At 39.7% G+C, this 25069-nt stretch overlaps 1 protein-coding gene across 7 annotated transcripts in view; it reads left to right on the top strand.

The window, feature by feature from the left end:
* Window positions 1–25069, top strand: part of tenm3 (teneurin transmembrane protein 3) — a 247966-nt gene that overhangs the window by 139775 nt on the left and 83122 nt on the right. For all 7 annotated transcript variants that reach the window (XM_054779774.1, XM_054779773.1, XM_054779772.1 and 4 more), the window contains 7 exons: window positions 986–1253; window positions 8851–9024; window positions 9301–9365; window positions 14904–15023; window positions 19461–19544; window positions 19638–19762; window positions 22895–23144. In XM_054779774.1, coding sequence (XP_054635749.1) covers window positions 986–1253; window positions 8851–9024; window positions 9301–9365; window positions 14904–15023; window positions 19461–19544; window positions 19638–19762; window positions 22895–23144 — 1086 coding nt within the window. The remainder of the gene's footprint in view (window positions 1–985; window positions 1254–8850; window positions 9025–9300; window positions 9366–14903; window positions 15024–19460; window positions 19545–19637; window positions 19763–22894; window positions 23145–25069) is intronic.

The raw sequence follows: 25069 nt of genomic DNA, 5'->3' as shown, positions 1-25069 counted from the left end.
TGAAGCGTCGGTGGTGCTTTTTGGAGTGTTTTTTAGAAGGCTTTATAGGCAGAATCAGTGTTTCCCACTGTGTGCAGTAATGAGCTGTCTCTTTTTATCTGTATTTATGCCTTTTAGAATGCACAGAAAAGAGAAAGATGTGTGTTCATGTCTCACATAAGCATTGGGGCTGATCGTCAAAATTACAAAAAAAAGTGCGGTTTTCCTTTAACTGCAATTGAAACATCTTTCTAACCTTTATTTCCCCTGCGAGAAGCGTCATATTTTCTGTTTTGCAACGACAGATATAATGCTGCATATTTACTGTAGAAGTCAGAGAACCTCCGTATACAGCAGCTTCCGTTGTCGAGTTAGCAGACAAAACTTACAAGCACCAAGTACAGCAAAGAAGTACATCGTGACTGTTGGCGAGTTACACAGGTCATATCAGTTTTTGATTGTAAGATAGACTAGTGACCATTGCAGTCGCTGTGCACACTGAGATTGAGTTTCTGAATTTTATCGCAGTATCGTTTTTCCAAAGCCCACCCGAGAAATTATTATTTGGCTCCGATGCCCACTGTTCCTTCACATGTTATCAATAACTACATTGGCGGTTGTAATTGAAAGTTGGAAGGACTGAGAACACATTTTGGAAAGCAATCAGACAAAAAGACAAGTTTGCAGACCATGGAAACATATTCTTGGCAAGTGATGGCCTGTGATTTACTGTACATGTCATACCTTAGCCATTATCACAGATGATTCAAAAGCCTATAAAAGCGGTGCAGCAGCCCTCTCGAGAAGACTTGAAGTTGCATATCATGGGAGTTACTCTGTGTGTGTGTGTTTGTGTGTGTGTGTGTGTGTGTGTGTGTGTGTGTGTGTGTGTGTGTTGTGCAATATGTCGAACATTAATGTATACTGTACATAAGGAAACCTACGTTAATACAGACATTCACTTTTTGTCTTAAAACTAAACGTATGTCTTTTCCAACGTTTACAGAACAACCATCCAATCACCACAGCTCGACTCTGCCTCCTGTGCCACCCCCACATCGTCAGCGACCCTCGGTAACAGCTCTCAATCACTCCCTGGGCTCCGCACATCACGCTGGCCAATCTCTGAATTCGACGCGGCAACTAACTCCTCCTACCGGAAGCCCGGCCCCCGTGGCCGGCCAATCACCTGCCGAGCTGCAGACCACACCCCCAGAGAGCGTCCCGCTGCAAGACAGCTGGGTGCTGGGTAGCAATGTGCCTCTGGAAACAAGGTACATTTTCTTTTGTTTAAGTGTCCGTTCATCATTTGTTTAGATCACTAAAATACACTTAAACCACTTCAACCCGACACCATGTTTCTTGGAATCAAACTATAAGCATGTGGCAGTTTACGCACACTTACGTGCACATGGCATAGCCAACTGTAATGTAATCACTGCTCTGTAACAGCTGGCCGTCCAATGCTGTGACTCCGTAATGTTCCTCCTAGCAGCTTCGCTCTTTTAACCGCTCATAAGCAAGAACAGTGGACCGCAGTTACAATAGAATTGCAATGCAAATGTTACGAGTTGGCACACGTTGCAGGGGGAATGTTTTGTGTGTGACACCGTACCAGAAGAGAGCTGGGCTAGTTGTATGTGTGTAGATGTGTATGTGTGTGAGGGTTGTCCCTGCTAAAGTTGTGAAAAACATTCAAGTGAGCAAATCTGCAGCACTAGCCATCCACTCATTATGGGGGTGTAAGTGATGGACAAGAGTGAAACAGCCGCTTTAACTTTAACTTCAAATTCTGCATATTCTAAAGTGCGGTGGTTTAGTAGATGAGGTTTGCTGAATTGAACATTTTGTTTGCGGCCCCATCGCGACTTATTGGGTCCTTACATAAATTATAAACTACTTGCTCTTCTCCTTTTACTGTGTCATACTGCCGGACATGGTTACCAGTGCAGCAAACACACCTTTGCTTAGGTAGATAAGATTGGTGGATTCATACAGTATGTACGATCGCAAAAACCCAAAATTAAGGCAGTCGGCGCCAATCGATTTGTGCACCCCTATTAAAACTGTATTTAGATGATTTTTATGTTTAGTAAACAGGTTTTTGATGCTGTTACTAAGAAAATATTTCATTTACAGTATAAATAAGGAATCCTACTTCATGGAAATTCACTTATCACGGTCAGGTCTGTAACCAGTTAACCGTGATAAAAAAGAGAATACTGCACTAGCAAATGTCTGTATTCCATAGACAGATGTGCTTGTGAGCACTAGTCCATGTGGACTTTGTGTGAGTGGTTGTGACAATGGTAACCTTGACCTTTAAGTCACTAAAAATGTATAATCAGGTGCTACTTTTATCCACCCCCATCCGATTCTGTCCAAATGTCTTTGCTTCTCATTGCCCGGGAGAGTAATGGGGTTGCCGATGGATTGATGGAAGGTGAAATATTTTTCTCTATGATCTTTACAAGATTGAGCATTTTGGCTGTGTCTGAACGGGCCGGAGAATGGTTGTCCCATACGGACATCTAAACTTGAGCTCTGCTTTGGATGTACTGTAGTTTAGAATGCTTCAGAGTTCAGAGCATTCCGAGAACATCAAAACTGCCTTCATTCCAGACAGGCTTCAGAGTTGAGAGCGTTTTGAGAACATCAAAACCACGTTCATTCAAGACAGACCTGGAAGTGTGGAGTCAGAGTACAAAAAGTTGCTGAGGCAGTCTTGTTTGATTCCAATGAGCCATACCATTGCTAAGGTAGAAAAATACTGTTCTTCATATCAAAGCTAAATATTTCTCAGGGCTTTGAATCAATCATTCAAGCTGGAAGACATTTTGACTCCCATCCGAGCAGGCTTTATTGGTTCATGTAGAAGACAAGATAGAACAGCTCTAATCCAAAGGGATGGCAGAGGATCCAAAGTCTTTGTTCCTTTCAGGTAGAAGGCACGTCCCAAACAAGAATGGTTTCACTCTTTTGTGGTGTAAAATGCAACTCGTTATGCCTGCTATGATAACTCATAATAACTATACCAAATAATAACAATAATACCAAAACAATTATTATTGGGGAATTACCTGCTAGCTATATTTTAAAAAAATCATTAAAATAAACTGACCTCAAAAATGGTTCATGCGTACCGTTACACCCATACTTTCTATTTTACCTATCTATTGTTCACTTCATTTAAGACTCCATAAGATACTGTATGTCTTTATTAGTCCCACAAGGGGAAATTCCATGTAATATATTGGTTCAGCCAAATGAGCATTCACAGTAGTTTTGCTGTGTTTTTTTAGACGGACAGGCTGGAAGGAAAAATGAAAGGAATACTGATCAAGCTGCATTCATAACCCTAGCTATTTTTGTTTTGTTTGTTGCGAACACAAGAGCACAATACAGTGGCAGGACAAACATACACAGTCAATAATAATACAAAGAGCCATGCCGGAACATATATTGGATTCTTGTAAGATGAAAAGGATGTGTTGCACTCAATCATCTCAATTGACACAACGGCACAGGAGGCATAGCGGGTCACGTCACGGCATTATACCAAACACTTGTACTGCAACCAATTGTAGTGTCAAGGAAGATCCAAAACAAGTGGGCACTGGAACGGATTGCTGTGGTTCTCAGTCTTTTTCCATGCGCAGTTGCTAGTCAGAAACACAACATTATGCAATATATTATCTATGGTGACCATATTTTGATTACCCCAAACCAGGACACACAGCCAATACTCAAATGATACTCAAAGTTAATTAAAAGACGCCTTATAATTTCAGTAAATTTAAAGTACGCCTATAATTTAAAGTACAAAATAATATACCAGACACAAATTTCAAAGGAAGAATGCTCAAAAACATTCACAAACAAGGAAGAAAATTTCAAAAACAGAACAACACAGGAAACTGAGGTCAAATACATGTTAAGTTTTGGAATGTAACCAACATTTTCAGGAAAACATTTCCATCTAAAATTGCAACAACTTCAACTTTGCAAGTGTCGGAGGATTAACTCTGCTTTTTCTTTGGCTTTGTGCGGCTTTTTGGCAACACTAATTCAAAAAGCTGCCCACATGGCAGCCTCTCGGGGATTACGTCACATACAGCAGAGTGCCCAAATGGCCCAAACAATGAAAAACCAGGACTTTAAGGATTTTCATTACTCCATCATGGACGTGAAAACAGGACATGTCCTGGAAAAACTGCCGTGTCAGAGGGCACAATACAGACGTTAGCTTAATTAACTACTTGATGATCTGGCATGATGAATTCATTAGATCTCGATCTTCCGCCAATGATTTCTTTCTATTGGTGGAACAAGGAGCTTTTGTGGTCTGTAAAAAAGGATGGTAATGCATGTTGATTTGCTATACAAGAAGTTCTACAAAAAGAATACAATTAACATTTTCACACAAGCTGGCTTTTCAACACACTGCATTTATTTATTTATTTCTGTATGTGTTTGTTTTTTTTAACTTCTAAGAAAACAAAAATAAATGTCAAGACTGTTGGGCCCTTGAGGGCAATTTGTCTATTTGTGTTTTTTTGTCAAAGTTGTTTGTTTTTTTTTTGTTATCCTATCTTGGTTATCTGTTAAATGCTTTCATACTTTCCTGGCAGTTTCTACAGTACTTTGTGCTCCATGGAGCCATCTGGATTTTGTTCATACTACTTGAAATCCCAAAAAAATAAATCCAACATTCTGTGTTGCTCTGATTAATAAAGACAGAGATCCAGTGTGAATAATTACTTAATGCAGGGTTATTGAATAGAGATTTGGAAGCGCCAAGAGACTACCATATTAGTTATGGTTGCCACCCACTGTGGTCTCTGTCACTTCACATTCGTATTGTCCCTGCATTCTCTGGTTGTCTGCTGTCATTAGTTTGCACTAACACCTTGAATGGCTGGTCTGCTGCATCAAGCTATCACACCATATTGTTGGACATTTGTCAATTTGAAACCCCTTTATGCGTCCCAGTGCTGCACTGAAAAGAAGCTCATGACTCAAAGCCCACAACAAGCGCACATTCAACGACCAAACATGGATAGATTCATTTCAGTAAAACTTGCATAGAATTGATAGTTCTCTGGCGTGCAGGGTAGGATTTTCCACTTTTGCTGACTTTTGTGTTTCCCTTTGTATTTCACCTTAGAAACAAAACTATTTACCTTGCTTTGCTTGGTTTCCTTTTTCTCGTACAACCTCACATTTTTATTAACTCATTCAATATTTTCATTCAAGTTTTTATTTTAATCCAGAATCCCCAATCCCAACAACATATTTATGTCTTTTACGTTTTTTTGCGCGAGACAAAAAGAGGTGACGATGCAACTCTGCACTAATGCATTATCATTTCAGAGCACTTTTACGCCATAAAAATGGCCACAAGGTGGCAGAAGTGCACTTGATGAGAGCTCAGCAGGGATCATTCAATGGGAGAATCACACACGATACCAAGGAAGAAGTGCGAGAGCGTGGAGGAGTGTAGCGTGCAGAAGGTTATGCATTGTCGGGAAATTTTAATGCGTGCACATGCTCGCGCACACGTGCACACACATAGTTCAGTTCGAAATGTGAAAAATGTAAATAGTTTATGGTGTTATATTTATAAATAAATTGTTATTTCGATGTAAAACAACCTTTTTTTGCGTTGTTTATGTTGTGGTATAGTTATTTAGAAATTTCAGCTGTCACAAGAGCAAAAAATATTAGTGTCAAAGTGGAAGTTATGCTTGGAAAGTATCTTTTCACAAAAAGCTGTTTTTCTCCCTGTATTAGTCGGGAACTGATATTTTCCTGAAACTTACTTATTTTCTACTGCTGATTACTAAAGAACGGAAAAAGGTAGAAACAAACTTTTTTTTCTTTCTTTTGGTAGGGTTCATGGTTATATAGCCATAGAACACAATATTCTGCCTGCTTTGACAGATCAGTCAAAATCGTCTAAAGTGGCCGGTACTGAAGGGGTTGTCTTTTGAAAAAGGGCTGGGATTGAGGGCTATATATATATATATATATATATATATATATATATATATATATATACTGCATACTATGAACTATAAAATATTCCATTTATAAATAAGGAATTCTACTTGTGGGCCGCACGGTGGCCTAGTGGTTTGCATGTTGGCCACACAGTCAGAAGATTGGTAAGATGTGGGTTAGAATCTCCGTTGGGCATCTCTGTGTGGAGTTTGCATGTTCTCCCCATGCGTGTGTGGGTTTTCTCCGGGTACTCCGGTTTCCTCCCACATTCCAAAACCTGACATTCCATACATGTCAGGTTAATTGGAGAGTCTAAATTGTCCATTGGTATGAATGTGAGTGTGAATGGTTGTTTGTCTATACTGTATGTGCCCTGTGATTGACTGGTGACCAGTCCAGCATACCTGCGACCCTAGTGAGGATAAGCAGCATAGAAGATGGATGGATGGATGGAATTGTACTTATGAAAATGTATCACGGTCGGGTCTGGGACCAATTAACCGCGATAAATGAGATATGACTGTATTCACCCGTGTTAACTTGTTGGGGAAATGAATGAAGTGTTGCAGCTAACATAACCTAAGGTCATCATAGATTACGCCATGTGTTTAAATAATTCAGGCAGGAGATTGGTTGCAGTCTGAAGCCTCATGACTGAAGTCCTCTAGACTGGTCCTTAAATTGAACTGCTGAAATTCATGAAATGTTAATAGAAACGCTCAGCGTATTTCCATCGCTGTGTGTAACTTTTACAGGTGTCTTCTTCACTCGTTTTCAAAAATCACCCGTGCTGCCAAAATTCCACGCGTTCCTCTCTCTTGTCACATCTTGCCTCGAGGCAGGTATTAATTGCAGGGCCCTTGTTATAATCGACTTTAATTGTTAATCACACAGCCTTGTTAGAGAGGAGTCTAATTGTAATTGCAGATGCTAATTAGCTGAAGCTGTGCCATTAATTACACATTGTGACCTAGGCAATTTCTGTACATGTTTTTTGCAGTGATTTTCATCACTGTGGATCTTCTCAACTGCTACCTTTTAAAAGAAAAAAATAACTTTTGGAGAGATTTACAGAGTTACACAATACACAGTAATCCCTGGTTTATTGCGTTTAATTGGTTCCAGACCCAATCATGAAAAGTGAATTTGCGTGAAGTAGGATTCCTTATTTATAAATAGAATATTTTCATAGTTAGAACATAGAGAACCTGATTATGACATTCTAAATACGTTTTTAATATTAATGCAGCCCTCTAGATATGAAATAACCCCCCTATAGCCACCATTACACTCATATCATCCAATATAGTAGACATTAGGGATGCTCCGATCAGGTGTCGATTTGGATAGATAGATAGATAGATAGATGGATAGATAGATAACGTTCGACTGTTGCTGCACCGTGAGCCTCGAACACTCACCATACTCCATCAAGTGTGTGTTCTTCAAATGCCGCATTAAAGCTATTTAACGTGCTACCCCGGCGAGATATTTTTTGTGGCATGTGTTGCAGGATGCAAACTTTACATCACTCACAAATAGCATATAAGTTCCACACAGCAGAGATGGTTGTTTTGGTTTGACACCGCACCCCTGCACAGTGTGGAGGAAAGGGGTGGGGGGACATCTTTAGAGCAGGACACAACACTGCACGTAGGGAGCCCGACAGGCTGCAGTAGTACGAGCCACACGTGATTGTTTTTTCATGATCGGCTTTGCAAGGCATTGATCGGCAGTTGCCAGTCACATGTTTTTCCATGAAAATGGTATCCCTAGTAGAGGAAATAAGACAAGGCATAAATAAGACAAAATATAGACTCACACGTGTTGGTTTGTTGTTTCTGTGTTACTTCTATTGTGTCATCAATGTAACATTCCTGACACCTAGTGACCAGTGTAGAATGCTACATGTCATCACAGTGTGTCTAAATGTGCCTTCTGAATGCCTTATACAGCATTTGTATTTTAGTTTGTTTAGCCATTTTTATGCTTGAAAATGCTTAATTTAGGGAAAAAAAAGTACATACAATTTGCATTTTTTAATACTAGTAATAGGCTGTATTCAAAGATGATACATTTATTATTTATTAATATATTTTTGACAATATATTTTATACAATATATATATTTTGGACTACAGGAGATCGACCAGCGGATTGGTGCGGCGTCTGCAGTGATACAGACTCTGCATCGGTCCGTTATGGTGAAGAAGGAGCTGAGCCGAAAGGCAAAGCTCACTGACCGAAAGCACAAGATCGTGGTTACAAGCGGCCGAAATGAGTTTTCTCTGGAGGGTGGCTGCACTCTCCCTTAGAAATAGGGCGAGAAGCACTGTCATCCAGGAGAAACTCGGAGTAGAACCGCTGCTCCTCCGCATTGAGAGGAGCCAGATGAGGTGGCTCGGGCATCTGGTCAGGATGCCTCCCGGACGCCTCCCCGGGGAGGTGTTCAGGGCACGTCCGACTGAAGCCACGGGGAAGACCCAGGACTTGTTGGAGAGACTATGTCTCTCCACTGGCCTGGGAACGCCTCGGGATCCGTTGTGAGGAGCTGGATGAAGTCGCTGGGGAGAAGGAAGTCTGGACTCCCCTGCTTAGGTGGAAGAATATGGATGGATGGATGAATATTTTTGACAGACCGTGATAGAGTGAAACAGCAAAATTCAAAGAGCAAAGTGGTGAAGTGACTTCAAGCTAAATCCACAAAAACATGTCCATTTTTTTTATTCAAAATTTCACTGTGATTCAGATAAAACTACATTTTCAGAATGTTTACTGTTGCAGACTGAAGTCATGAAGGAAACACATTGACCCACAGTACCAGTATGTGGTGTAGCATACCTTATTTCTCCTCTCTATCTGTTTGCAGGCACTTCCTTTTTAAGACAGGAACAGGTACCACGCCCCTCTTCTCCACAGCAACACCTGGCTACACGATGGCGACGGGCTCAGTGTACTCGCCTCCGACCAGACCGTTGCCACGAAACACCTTGTCCCGCTCTGCTTTCAAGTTTAAGAAATCCTCCAAGTATTGCTCATGGAGGTACGGCCGCATCATGTAACATGAAATAACACACAGTCTTCAGTGGTTTATCTTGAACAAGAACGCACATCACAGTGTGTTCCAGTCCCATACACCTTGCTATCTATCTTAGCCAATCAAGTAAGACAGGTTTCTCCTCATGACAAATAATATAAAACGTCACGACAGATATTATAAAATACAAATTCAAATGTATTAGTTTTGCTAGCCACTCTCTAAAATGACCACAAAAGTCAACCTAAAACTAATTTGCAATATGATTTGTTTCTCTTTCAGGTGTACGGCCCTCAGTGCAGTAGGATTGTCATTGCTGCTGTCCGTCCTGCTGTGTTACTGCATCGGTAAGCCCCTAACATCTCTCTCACCACTGTCCCAATCACACAGTAATGAATGAAACTTTGCTTTATAGTTCTCCTTATTCTTCATTGCTATCCTTTATGTCTCCTCAAGGTTATGTATTAATATGCTTCCTTGTTGATGCAATTGGTTTTCACTTTTTGGTATCAACGCATCAGATAAGCTGGGTGTTTTCCTTTCTCCGGGCATTAGTTCTACCTTACTGAATTACTGATGTTTTGCCGGATTTACTGTTTGTGATTTGGCCGTTATCTCAGGCATGGCCGTAGTAATTTCTCCCCCAGTTGTTTTATTAGTACAGTATGTGATGAATTGTTGGCAGGCAACATCAGAAATACCCCCACAAAACGGATTAATCAGAGAAAACTGAGACAGCCTTGTGTTCTCAGTAATCAAGTACATTTGTGAATAATCACCAACTTTCGCTGCGGGTGGGCTGCGTTGGACTGCGGATTCAACCATAGTACGGGTGACGCGCGTGCCCTCTACAGCCAATGAGCACACAACGTACTGACTCCACGAGCACGCACGTGATTAGTGTGCCATCAAGTCCTGAAAAGGTTTTCTATGCTCTCACTAGAAAATATTCTATTTATAAATGAGGACTCCTACATTGCAAAAATTCAGTCATCATGGTCGGGTCTGGAACCAATTAACTGCAATAAACCAAGCATTGCTGTATTTCAATGAATGCCCTAAAATGCTTAAATGGACATCTTCTCTTTCTGTTGGAAAATGCCTGCTGACAATGTCAGCCAAGTACGTCACGGGCACAGAGCAGCCTCCTTGGCAACACCACCAGAACATTTTAGGCTATTAGGATTAAATGATTTGGGAGAAAACCTTCACTGCAATTTGAAAGATCGCAAATCTTAGAAATTTCAGAGCTGCATTATCCAATTTTCCAACAATTTATGATATGGCGGGACCCGACTCTGCTCCCCAAATGGTTTATCCCGTCATGCTTGGCTTGGAATGTTGTATGAAACTTCATCTTCAGCATTGATGAAACAACCAGAACAAACTAAAAGCTACAAGTCCAGAAATGCAAGGCAAAAAATGCAACAGGAACAGAGCACCGAGAATGGCAGGAAGATGAGGAACCAGTGGAAGAATTACGCTTAACGTAAGATTAAAAAGAAGTACAAAAAATACTACAGCGTAGTAGAAGGAACTGGAGGAGGAGGACAAGAACGGGATACAACGCTCACAGTTCTTGGCATGGCAACAAGAAGCGTAGAAGTTGAGGAAGAGGAACACTCTGGCGTCTTCCTGTCTGGACTTTATTAATTCCCAAATTTCTTAAAAATGCTCCTGGTTTATTTCGAATGTACAAATCAACATGTCTGAAAAGAAGTAGTTAGACGCTTATTTAATGCTACCGCTTCCTCATGTCCCAGCTGTTGCTGACAATTTGTTTACTTCCTGTGTTCAAATTCACCAGTTTCTAATAGGGTGAGAAAAGAATAGGAAATGTGTAAAAATACTGTAGTTATATTATGCAGTAATGAAAAAAGGGGAAAATGTGTTCAAATAAGTACGTATATAACTAGCGATAGTTAATGACAATAAGTCGTAAATAAATACATCCATCCATCTATTTTCTATGCCGCTTGTCCTCATTAGGGTCGTGGGGGTATGCTGGAGCCCATCCCAGCTGACTTTGGGCAAGAGGCAGGGTACACCCTGGACTGGTCGTAAATAAACACAATTAATTAAAAATAATAACAACTACAGAAAGAAATAGGAAATAAGTAACGTTAACACGAACTCATTCAATACCAAAGACCTAGTTAAACGTTGTTATAAACCCGAACGCCTGATCCCAGCAACATATTTATATGTCTTTTACGTTTTTTGCGTTAGAGACTAAAAGAGGTAATGACGCAACTCCCCACCAAGGGATTTGCCTTCCGATCAATTTCAAGCCATAAAAAAAAATGGCCACTGGGTGGAAGAAGTGCATTTCATAAGAGATCATGTGGACGGACAAACACACATAATAGGAAGGAGGAAGTGGAAGAACGTGGAGCGGTCTGGCGTGCAGAAGGTTACACGTTGTAAGGAAATTTTCATGTATGCACCTGCACACGTACACGCATGCGCACAAACATGCACACACATAGTTCAGTTCCAAATGTGAAAATTGTAAATAATTCATGGTGTTATATTTGTAAATAAATTGTTGTTTTGATGTAAAAAAAAAAAGTGTTTTTTTATGTAGCGGTATAGTTAGATATTTAGATATTTAGTCACAAAAGCTAAAAATAGCGGTATAGAAAATGGATGGACGGATTTGTGTCAAAGTAAAAGTTATGCTTATAATTCATATTTTCACAAAAACCTGGTTTTGTCCCTTTCTTAGTTGGGAACTGATATTTCCCTGAAACCTACCTATGTTCCTCTGCTGATTACTATCCATCCATCCATTTTCTATACCGCTTCTTCCTCATTAGGGTCGCGGGGGCATGCTGGAGCCTATCCCAGCTGACTTTGGGCGACAGGCGGGGTACACCCTGGACTGGTCGCCAGCCAATCGCAGGGCACATATAGACAAACAACCATTCACACTCACATTCATACCTATGGGCAATTTAGAGTCGTCAATTAACCTCACCTGCATGTTTTTGGAATGTGGGAGGAAGCCGGAGTACCTGGAGAAAACCCACGCACACACAAAGAACACAAAAAGGTAGAAACAAACTTTTTTTTTTGATGAAAGATGGGAGTCTAATCTTTCTTTTGGTAGGTTCTGCGAGCCTTGAAAGATCAGTCAAAATCGTCTGAAATGACCGGTACTGAAGTGGTTGCCTTTTGAACAATGGCTGGGATTGAGTTACTGATAATAATAATAATACTAATAGATCATATTTGAATGAATAAATAAATAAATGCAGGGGTTAAAAAAGACAATCTTTGTATAATGAATAAATAATGCAGAACATACAGTATACTAAGCAATAAGTTATTAAGAATGACAGAAGAATGTAATTCAGAATATATAACTTTGAAGGAATGGTTCCCAGTCTTCTTCTTCCATGCACCTTGTAAGCATGTTACATACAGTACATTAAGTCATTACCTCAATTGGTTCTATATTTTTACTTCACATATTTAGTCGTAGTTTTCAGCATTGTGCGAGTTAAAAAGATAAACACGTGCAATGCTGTGTGCCCTACAGTGGCTATTAATCATCGCATTTTGTCACACACATAAATACACACACACACACCGCTCCTGTCGATTAGATAGCTCTCTCCCATGACCCTTTGCTCCCGTGCGCACCAGGGGGTGTTGTGGGTAACGGACTGGCACAGCATGGCTCTAATTTAATGAGGCAGTGAGGTGTGTTAGCAGAATGTGTGTGTTTGTGTTTTGTATGGGGGAGCGGCAGGGATTTCTCTCACAAAATATCCCCATGTTGCATCAATAATTGGTCTTTGACTCACACTTTAATATATGTACTGTGAGGAGTCCGGTTCGCAGTCTCTCAAATCGCCTTCCAGTCGACAGAAACAGGTGACTGCTTGTAGAGTCGCTGCGTGTAGAATTGTCATGGGACATAAGACATGTTCTTCATCAAACTCAAACAAAACATAATTACTGCTTTGTGATTCTGTCCTGTGTGTATCTTAGGCACGATTAAGAGGGGAAGCTTTGTGCTTTGTGATATAATCAGTCAAATTTTAGGACACTTGACATTGGCTTATGTTGTGTTATAACTTAAATCAAATTGCCTAAAACATGACTCAAGTTACGCCATACTTCCGCTGATTATTTTTTAAACTTAAAATGCACATAGCTTTAAAGCATTTTTGATTGGTCACTAGACCCAGCAGCACCTTGAAAAATTAAAATAAAAGTGGATAAAGTGAGTGACTTTGTGGAAAAGTCTTCAAATAAATGAAAAAGGAATTATAATTCCAGCGTACAAAGAGATACTCTACCTCAGTGACGTAGCAAAAAAGTTAAACAATGATAACTTAACAAACAAATAATAGCATATCCACTTGAAACTGTTCAATGGAGCACAGTACTTGCCCTATTTAACATGAATGTAGTCACTTCAACACCATTGTTTTTCAAAAAGGTGAACATTTCTGCCTTCTCAGCTGTCAGTCTGCTCTTCCATTCATGGATAATAATGGAGGCCGTGCTCAAGAGCCTATTGGTCTCCGCATTTGTTGAAGGTGCACACTACAGACACGTAGTTGCTGTGACTGCTGAGGATGTAGTCTAGGTTGGTTCGTCTTTCAATACAGCAGTGAGTTGAATGACTATTGTTGTGGTTCCCCTTTCTTCTTCGCGCTAATGGAGAAATTTGTGGCGTTGAAATGTGCAACACTGCTGCCGCCCCTCGAGATATTCGCGTCACACAACTTGCATGCGTGTTTGCTCTCAGCATGTCTTCAACATTTATGTGATAGTTTATTTTTTGTACTGGATAAGAGGTTGTTTTTTTTCCCCCCCAAGATCAGAGCCAGTAAATTTGGCCCGGTGTTGGACCAATACCAATCTCGAGTATTGAATCGGACCACTCCCATTTATAACACGGATCACCGAGAGACAAGGGCATACTTCATTTATGATCAGTAATTAAATTCACCCAATATTAGCCCCGACCCCCCACAATAATCCTATAAACGACAAGTTACTGAAGAGATGATAGTGTGCTCACTTGGCTCATCTGATCCTCAAATGACAAATACTACCAATAGTTGTGACTAATGCTCAATGTACCAATTTACTTAGTCAAAAAAAAAACTTTTCGGTGTCTGGAGATGCTGGAAGCTTTGCGTTTGTATTGGCACCTTGCACAATGAAGCAGCCATATGCTTTCTTCCCTTTTGCATTGATTGATGCACAGCATCATAGTACTTCTTGCAGGCATTGGCTGCCCAAACAAAACAAAAAGTAACGAGTAACGATGACGCTCATTGGACGGGTATTGGAGGAAAATAATCCATTTTCTTTTGAAAATATTGGAAAGTAAAAGTGAAATTCAGCGCTCACAGAAATAGAAGTAAGCGCGTAACGCCATCCATTCATCTTCTACCGCTTACTTCGTCCAGCTACTGCTAGCGAAGCCCGAGGCGTTCGCAGGCCGTGTCCTCGGTCTTCCCCGATGCCTCCTACCGGTCGGACATGCCCTGGACACTTCAGGGCTTCCGGGATGCATCCTGAACAGATGCCCAAGCCACCTCATCTGGCTCCTGCCAATGCGGAGGAGCACGTTTAGTTAGTAGATAACTAAAGTACATAGGGTAAATAAAAATATAAGGTAAAAATATGTACAAGCATATGTACTCTAATTATAATAATATATGTTAGTACAATATAAATACAGTATATGTACAGTACAGTATGTGTTTATACTTTGTAATTTTCCATTTCCATTATTGCTTCATGATTTCATTCCTTCTCCTTATGTTCAGTATTTCAGAGTTGTTTTTTGTTCATTTCATGGTTCATTCACTTCTGTTCTTTGCTGTCACTTTCTCTCTTCCCCTCTCTTGTTGCAGCGATGCACCTGTTTGGTCTCAACTGGCAGCTCCAGGACAATGAGGGATACGGTGCATTTGAAAATGGAGGAATTGGAAGAGACACAACTCCCAACACCTTTCTGGTGTCCACAGACAACGGTGAGTCTCTCTATACAAAAAGCTAATAATTGCCTTCAACATATTTTATTTTTACTTTGGCTTTAGCTGCCTTATGATAGACATGAAGCAATGGATTACAGTAGATTTTTGCTTTATGCATGGGGGACTCTCCGAGATCACCCGTGATTGGCAAGAACTTACCTCACTCACAGTGCAATCAAAAATAACACAACAAGTAACACATGTGAAGCTCACAATGTAACTGCACCATACGGACTATGCCGGTATCAAAATGAACGCTTACAAATTAATATACTGCACATGCAAAGCAACATTAGCATGTATAACCTGCGATGCCTGCTGGGTAAACCTCCTGTTGGGGAAGTGTGCGTGTGGACTTCCCAGCATGCCTTGCGGGTTATAAATTGCGGGTTATAAATTTTGCCGCCTTTTGTAATAAATTGTAATACATTTCATCATTTTGTAATAAATTTTGCCGCATTTTGTAATACCTTTTGCAATATGTAACATTTTGTAATACATTTCGTCATTTTGTAATAAATGTTGCCGCATTTTGTAATGCCTTTTGCAACATGTAACATTTTGTAATACATTTCGTCGCATTTTGTAACAAATTTTGCCGCATTTTGTAATACCTTTTGCAACATGTAACATTTTGTCATACATTTCCTCACATTTTGTAATACATTTTGCCGCATTTTGTAATACCTTTTGTAATATGTAACATTTTGTAATACATTTTGTCGCATTTTGTAATAGATTTTGCTGCATTTTGTAATACCTTTTGCAACATGTAACATTTTGTAATACATTTCGTCGCATTTTGTAATACCTTTTGCAATATGTAACATTTTGTAATACATTTCGTCGCATTTTGTAAGAAATTTTGCCGCATCTTGTAATACCTTTTGCAATATGTAACATTTTGTAATACATTTCGTCGCATTTTGTAATACCTTTTGCAATATGTAACATTTTGTAATACATTTCGTCGCATTTTGTAAGAAATTTTGCCGCATCTTTTAATACCTTTTGCAATATGTAAAAGGTAACATTTTGTAATACATTTTGTCGCATTTTGTAATAGATTTTGCTGCATTTTGTAATACCTTTTGCAGTATGTAACATTTTGTAAGACATTTCGTCATTTTGTAATAAACGTTGCCGCATTTTGTAATACCTTTTGCAACATGTAACATTTTGTAATACATTTCGTCACATTTTGTAATAAATTTTGCCGCATTTTGTAATAACTTTTGCAATATGTAACATTTTGTAATACATTTCGTCGCATTTTGTAATACCTTTTGCAATATGTAACATTTTGTAATACATTTCGTCGCATTTTGTAAGAAATTTTGCCGCATCTTTTAATACCTTTTGCAATATGTAACATTTTGTAATACATTTTGTCACATTTTGTAATAAATTTTACCACATTTTGTAATACCTTTTGCAATATGTAACATTTTGTAACACATTTTGCAGCATTTTGTATTAACCTTTGTTATATATAACATTTTGTAGCATGTTTTGCAGCATTTTGTATTAACTTTTGCAATATATAACATTTTGTAACACGTTTTGCAGCATTTGCAATATGTAATAAGTTATTACAAAATGCGACGAAATGCATTACAAAATGAGTGCAAGAATTTCATTACAAAATGCGGCAATTATTAAAAAATGTGGCCTTGCTACATCATGACATGAACATTGATTACATACATATTGCTACATTATATTACATAATGTGGCGTTAAAAGGTGGTATCTCTCCTTTTGTTAAAAAAAAAGTTGTACTGTGTATTATTGGGTGTCAAGTTGTTGTTGCTCATGCACGATTTTGCTTTATCCAGTATTGAAGTGTTTCTTGACACCTCACGTTGTATATTTGTAAGATGAGATTTCCAGCTAATTTTATCATCTCTTATTACACTTAGAAATTGCTTTTATTTCACCATGTCAGTGTCTATGAATGCTACCTTGATCCAGCCCTCAAACATTTTAACCTTTGAATTAAGCGCTCCGTGTACATTTTGTTACATTTCAATGGTGATGCATTCCACATTATTGTTTCTGCTGATGTAGTTCAGTTCATATTCTTCCAGCTCTAAATCCAATCCTTTCTCAGCTTCAGCACAGGTTTCCGCTATTGGAATTTATTTCACTGGTTTGTATTGTCATGGCTGCGTTTGAGACTCGCCACGCGTTGTAGGTTAAATTAGTGTAACAACCGTGCGCTGAGTCTCGAAAGGCAGGCAGGTTTACTACCCAGATGTTGTGACTTGAGCTGTTAAATTTAAGTGTTATGAACAGGAAGGGCCGATGGAATTACAAACTATTACCAACAGCAATGAAAACATTTCACCTTCATATAACACAGGGCATATTTGTTGACCTCTGTGGATTTAATAGTTTATTTTAATAAATCATCCTATTTTCACTAACCATTATTTTTATATACATTGTGTCACACCGTAATCTAATAACTCAAAACACCTGCAAAGGTTTCCTGAGCCTTTAAATGGTCTCTGAGTCTGGGTCAGTAGGTTACACAATCATGGGGAAGACTGTCGACTTGGCAGATGTACAGAAGACAGTCAGTGACACCCTCCACAGGGAGGGTAAGCCTCAGAAAGTCATTGCTGCTTGTTCACAGAGTGCTCTATCCAAGCATATTCATGGAAAGTTGACTGGAAGGAAAAAGTATCAACTGCAGCCTTGAGAGGATTGTCAAGCAAAATCATTCCAGATTCAAGAATGTGGGTGAGATCCACAAGGAGCACATGAAGAGCCACTACGTACAAACCAATCCTAAATACAGGCTACAAATGTCGCATTCCTCGCGTCAAGCCACTCCAAAACCAGACACAACGTCAACATCTCTTACCTGGGATGTGGAGAAAAAGAACTGGACTGTTGCTCACAGGTCCAAAGTCCTCTTTTCAGATGAAAGTAAATTTTGCATGTCATTTGGAAATCAAGGCGCCAGAGTCTGCAGGAAGAGTGGAGGGGCACAGAATCCATTGTTGCTGGAAGTCCGGTGTGACGTTTGCACGGTCAGTGATGATTTGAGCTGCCATGTCATCTGCTGATTTAGGTCCACTGTGTTTTCTCAAGTCCACACAGCCAGGACATTTTAGAACACTTCACACTTGCTTCTGCTGACGAGCTTTATGGAGATGCTGATTTTATTTTGCGGCAGGAATTGGCACCTGCCCACACTGCCAAAGGGACCAAAAGCTGGTTCAGTGACCATGGTGTTACTGTGCTTGGTTGACCAGCAAAAATAATCTATGGGGTATTGTCAAGAGGAAGATGAGAGACACCAGACCCAACAACGCAGATGACCCGAAGGCCGCTATTAAAGCAACCTGGGCTTCCATTACGCCTGAGCAGATTGTCTCCATGTCATGCTGCATTGATGCACTAATTCGTGCGAAAGGAGGCCCAGCCAAACGTTGAGTGCATAGAGATGTACATACTTTTCAGTAGCCTGACATTCCTGTTTGAGATCCTTTTTTTATTGATCTTATGTAATATTTAAATTTTCTTTTTTCGGATTATATTATCTATCTGTATGCCATAATAGCAAGAAATACAGGCTTGGCATATTTAACTCCATACGTAATTCATCAATATAATACAGTCATCCTTCACCACTTTGCCGTTCGAATTTTGCAGCTTCACCCTATCATGATTTAAAAATATATATATATTATTAAATCATGCTGTTTTGTGGTTGAATACAACCTATTAGTAGTGAAAATATATACATATTAAGGATAGATTTTCAGACAAGTGTGAGAGTAAATTCTTTTGTTGATTTGGAGCTGTTAATACAGTACATACAAAGATATACTGTATGTAATTGTAATATATTTAATTGTGTCATTTATCTTTCTGTTCATGAAATACAGTAAAAATGGGCATATTTCACACATAGTTGCAAATGGTGATTAATCATGATTAATTAGGTGGAAAACTGATTAATTTAATAAAAATTTAGAATCATTGACAGCCCTAATAGTAACACACACGAGCACAAGTCTTATTTATGTCTTAAACGGCTTATTTACTCTTATTATGTCTACTATATTGGGTAATACGAGTGTAAAGGTGACTATAGCGTTGTTAGTTCCTTTCTTCTTCTAATAATGATCAAAAATGAAAAGGTCGTAAACAGGTTTTCTATGCTCCAACTATGAACATATTCCATTCAGAAATAAGGAATCCTACTTTGAGGAAATTCAGTTATCACTGTCGGATCTGGAACCAATTAACCGTGATAAACAAGGGATTTCAATTTCTGAAATGACTGATAAAAAAATCTTTCCTTGTCGATGTAACTTTACAGTCATCATCAGAGTCTCATGTGCGTGAGGCTACATTCATAACACAAAAGAACATTCAAGGTTTTCTGAACTGTTTCTCTTTGTTTTTGTGTCTGCAGCTAAAATGTTTCTCCTAGAAAACAACACCATCGACACAGGAGGGGTGGATGTGGGTAGACAAGCCACACAAGACGTCCCACCAGGTTGATAATAATAATGACAGCCTGTCAATGTCACGTAACCAGTGGTGATGCCCTGATTTGGACGTTTGCATATTATTCCTTTGCTCTATGTAGGTGTGTTTTGGAGATCCCAGTTATACGTTGATCAACCTCTCTTCCTGAAATTCAACATTTCAGTCCATAAAGACGCTCTTGTTGGAGTGTATGGGCGCAAAGGATTGCCACCCTCACACACACAGGTACAGACCATTACAAGACCGTTTTGAAGACGAGACATGTTTGCATCCACGAGCAATAAGAATATTCCCGTTTACGTGTCTATCAGCTTATTCCCATGTTACGTTTTGTTACCCTGCAGGTTTTGCATCATGTGCTGATTGAAAACGTACTTTATATTATAGTGGTATCAACAATAGTACAGACAAAATCATCTTTGCCAAGTTTTTCAGACTAGTGTTGATGGATGCATTCAATAATATTGAAGTCTTTAAAGGTATAATTTGGATTTTTTGACCTGAAGTTGTATGAGATCCCCATCAGCAGTGTAGTCCAATAAGAACTTTCAGCAGTTTTAGTATAAGTGGGAACTTCTACCTAAATGATATCTAAATTAACACGTAAGTCACTCACACTGTACGCAGAACAGTCCAAGGACATGTGAAATACTGTAATAATAAGAGGCTCCAGCATACCCACGACCCTAGTGAGGACAAGTGAAATAGAAAATGGATGGATGGATGTAATAACAAGATTAAATACAAGAATTAAATGAAACAGTAATAAAAAACTGAACAATTCCGTTCTTTTATTGTCTTGGGAATTGGCGTTGGAGAGAGAGTGACAGCCTTATTAGGAGGAGGAAGTCGTAATAATAAGACCACTACGCTGCTTAGTTAAGTAGTGTTTACACTTGAACACATTTTGCCATGGTAAGGTGTGCCATGTATTTATTTATTGATTTATGGTACACCTGAAAAGCTTCAAGACTAGTTTACGCACTGTTTGTGTTCTGTAAATTCCGCACTTTGTATGCAATTCGTGACCAAAAATGGTGCACATTGGCATGAAATGACCACACTCCCGCACGACTTATTTACACCTTGCCAAGTGCTGTTTTTGTCGAGTGCACAACAATAGTGCGCACGACACACGCATTGTCACCACCACTTCCCGCATCCGTGAAGCAGTTGCGGCATTGTTTGGTCCCGCTGTGTCCCACTGTGCCCCACGTGATGCCACACAACAGCAGGCATCACCCCAGCTTTATTAATACCTCTATCTGCAAGGGACCTACAAGATGTTGAACTGCAGAGAAGAAGCTATCATTGCAGGAAAGAAAGGTAAAAGTCTGTATTATCTTGCACTGCGGAAAGAGAATACGCAAAGAGCAGGAAGGGGAAATGAACGAGAAAAATGGAGGCATGGGCAGGTGTGGGAGAGTTATTTGCTGACAAGACGACATCGCTTTGAACATTAGGATCACTTAGAAACAGAAATTCACTAGGAAGGTCCAAGAGGCTAAAGAAATTACTTGAGAATTCCCCAGGACTTCTTCTTAAGAGTCAACCCATTCATGTGCATTGTTTAGGCATAGGTTGCGGTGCGTTCACGACTAGTTCATGGAAATGATCCGTGCCACAAATTCTGAACATTTCTACATTTTCTTTGCGCACTGGCACGCAGCCCCACCCCCAAAAAACACACACACACACACACACACAGAGTTTACACATACTTCACACCTGTTTACTACCAATTTACGCATTGGCACACTAGTGGCATGCAAAATGGCGTACCACTGTGGGGACAAAATGCGTGCAAGTGTAAACGAGGCTTACGGGGTAAATCATTTCACATGTTCAAAGATGCCATCTTTATCCTTGATGACGGTCGCGGCGTTTGAGCAGCTTGCAACCAATGCTGATTGGCTTTTCTCTACTTTCGGTGCATTTTAGCGTGTCTTAATTTCACTTCCCCTTTTGCTTTACTTTTCTTCGAAAAGAGTCGGTTCAGAAGAATCTGCCTCATTCTTGGGAGACATAGTGAAGGGAAAAAAGTTGACTGAAAAGAGCAAAAGTGACATTGTAGCGATGCGTGACAACGTATTTTTCTATCTCCGTATAGGTTTTGTACAATGTTAATCATATATGAGACAGTATCGTAATCACCAAATGTTTAAAGGTGAAACGTTGTAACACGAAATGTTATATATAATGAAACGTAACATGAAAGGTCGCAACCGCATTGGGCTTGATAGGGTCCCATCGGGTTTTTAATAAATGCAAAACTACCGTGTTTTTAAATTTGCAATCTGAAAAATAGGTTTACATGTCAAGCGTTTTTGCAATGTTCTGCTTAATACTGGAATACCGTGTGCACGGAAAGGCAATGAATGTACAGGACAATGGCTGACGAACATATGACCCCGACTTTCTCCTTTCAGAATCTTTCAAACTCTTAACCTTTAGCAATCATAGAAAGTATTGATGAATTCTGCATTCCAAGTGTTTTATGGAGTCTTTGTTCATAATGAAGGAGATAAGCCTCTTACAAGGCTACGATACTTTTTTAATGACCACACTTACAGCTCTCTGTGGTAAATCACATCTTCTATAAAGAGACTAATCCACTTATCTGCAAAAGACATATCACAGCTTAATGTTAGCACTTATGAAGATAGACACTGGTGTGTGTCCTTGTCATAGCCCGACCCGGTCTTAGTTGTTGTTTCATTGTGGAATGTCAAGCTTCTGTGGTGTCTTTTTGTGGGACAACCGGACGTACAATTTACACTTGTGTAATTTGTACAGCATGTGTTTGTTGGCCACAAAACGATAACAAGAATCCTTTAGTCCTTAAGAAAGCTATGGGTACACTGCCCAACTAAGTTTGTTAATCCCAACTCTAATCTTCAGCTACGCAGTATCACTTCAGAGGTGAAAGGCCACACACTTCCTTGTGATTGGAGCTTGGGAAAATGCCCTTGTGCAGTGGCTCATTACAATTAATAGCCCGATATTTAAATGAGTTATTTGCATGCCAAATTTAATAGAACGTAATACATGTTTGGCTAATAGTAACAGCTTGATTGACTACCTGGTGGTACGTTAATTGCTGTCATTATGAAGGAAACACCAGAAACCAACCTAATAATCACAAACGCGAACAGCTGTCGCCCGTTGTAGGCAGTGCAAGAGCTAGACGTTTTATCTCATAAGAACCCATAAAGTCCTTACGTGACGCATAAAGAACATTTTGGAGTTGTTGTCATGTGACAGTCATGTGACTATCCCAGGACATGGTATAACAGTTGTTGTTATAAATGGAATTTGGAAAAAAAATAACAATCCTGGTACGTGCTTATCTTCCAGTATGATTTTGTGGAGCTGCTGGATGGAAGTCGTCTTATTTCCAAACGGTCCCTTAGTGACGTGGACGTGCCGCATGTGCTCTTCCTCGGTGATTTTGAAAAGGACTCGGTGGGAGAGGTCCGTCACAAGCGTTCGCTGAACGTGCACGAGGCTGGCTTCATTCAGTACCTGGACACGGGCATTTGGCATCTGGCCTTTTACAACGACGGGCGCAATACAGAACAAGTGTCCTTCAGTACTATCATCATCGGTGAGTGTTTGCTGGAGGTAATTTTAAAAGACACAAGATCGACACATAAGTGTATTTATCAAAAAGCCTGAATCATCCCAAGGTCCGCACACATTAAGAGAAAACATATCTATCCACATGGAAACATATTTGCAGGATGTCAAGCACAGGTTCTGCTATAAAACATAACCCAAAGGCAAGGAAATTGTAGGTAATAGGAAGCCTAAAGAGCGATATTTGGGGCAAAGGCCGTGACTTGTACATAAACTACACACATTTAGGTTAATGTACTGTATATATTCTAACCGAGTCTGGACCCAGAAGCCATCCTATACTGACCTGGACCTTTTGTCAAGAAATATTTTGACCACTGCAGCTTTTTTAGACTTTGGCTGATCAGCTCATGAAATCCACTGACCGATTGCATGGGTGTTAAGCAATCCTATGTGATACCAGCCAATCAAATCTGTGCTTTGGCTCTAAACATTGCGACTGTAAATACAGAGACAGACGGAAGAGGAAAAATGAGTGGGAGATACGGGGAAAGAAGAGAGAAAGGAGTGAGAGACGGAGAGGGAGGACAGAGAGACAAGTGAGAGATACAGAGAAAGAGGACAGCAAGATGAATAAGCCACAGATAACAGACAAATAACACACATGGCGCTCTCCGAGAAGAGAAAACCGGACAGTGAAAATGGAGATTACAACCCAGAGTGCTCATTTATGTTCATTCTTCCCCCTGGGGGCACAAAATCAGTCTGTCTCTTATGTTCAGAGATCGTGGCACTCATAAAAACTGGCAACGTGATACGTCACTATGATACGAAGCACCAAACATACCAAAGAAAATGAGCAGTCTCGGAGCCCAATAGGAGGAATCTACGTAAATATTAGAGGTGGCCATTTTTATTGCCCCCACACCCTCCCTTCTACTGCCTGCCGGAGAAATGTTGTTATTTTAGGAGGGTGGGCTGTCTGGACCTTTGCTTGAGAAACTTTTGTGTAATTGGACCCACTCAAATTTTAGTTGAATGCCCCTGGTAGGTATAAGGTATATTTGAGCCTGTATGTAAAAATTCCTTGTGTAGAAATTGTTTAACCATTCCAATTTTGTGATGTTTTGGCTAAAATATGTAAAAAAAAAAAAAATAAATAAAAGTGGTGCCCAGAGAGAAGTAAAGAAGAAGTAAAGCTGTCCTTGAGATTTTGGTCTTTTGAAGGAAACACTGATATTTTCTCCCCGACAGTCAGAGTGTGTCTAACCGCTACTGACACCGACAAATCAGAGTTTAAATAAGTAATAATAGGTTTGGCGATATGGACTGTAAAACACAACGGGGCCACAGCTTGAGTCCTTACCTTATCCCATTTCGAACTTGACAATGATACAACAAAAATGAAGGATTTTTCACAGATTTTTTCTAAAGTTAGAATCAGGGAGCTCCTTTGTCACACTAGTCAGTCTTCAATAACTTCATGAAAACGAAGCTCCATGGCTTCCTGGTCCCTTTTCTTGTCTTTTAAGACCGTTTTGTCAGAACTGTTTGGAAAATAAAAGCATACAAAAAAAACCTCAGAGACATGCACCGTTGCAAGTTCCTTGCTTTTATGACAAAAGTCAACCAATCAACCAGTGTATCTGTTTTTTTTTTTCACAACCCCTTTGGCTAGTCACTGGGTCAGGAACAGCAAGGGGTTAATAGAACAGGATTTAACTATGCAATGCTTACTACATCACCAACAACATGTTAGTCCTTACGTGAAGCAGAGAGACAAAAATGGTGTGTGGTGTCGGGAGTGAGCGAGAGCAAGGAAGCAGGATAATTGGATTTTAGAATGTGTTGATTGGACTGACTGGCTGTAACTATGGCAACTGTAGAATACATGTCTTTCAGTGTGTGTTTTTTATTCTTATGATATACTGTTCCATTTCCTGCGTGCCCAAT

The sequence above is a fragment of the Dunckerocampus dactyliophorus genome, chromosome 6 (genome assembly GCF_027744805.1).
Source record: "Dunckerocampus dactyliophorus isolate RoL2022-P2 chromosome 6, RoL_Ddac_1.1, whole genome shotgun sequence".
In the NCBI taxonomy this organism is placed as follows: Eukaryota; Metazoa; Chordata; class Actinopteri; order Syngnathiformes; family Syngnathidae; genus Dunckerocampus; species Dunckerocampus dactyliophorus.
Note: the sequence above shows the minus strand (reverse complement) of the source record. Positions and strands in the feature narration are given on the sequence as shown.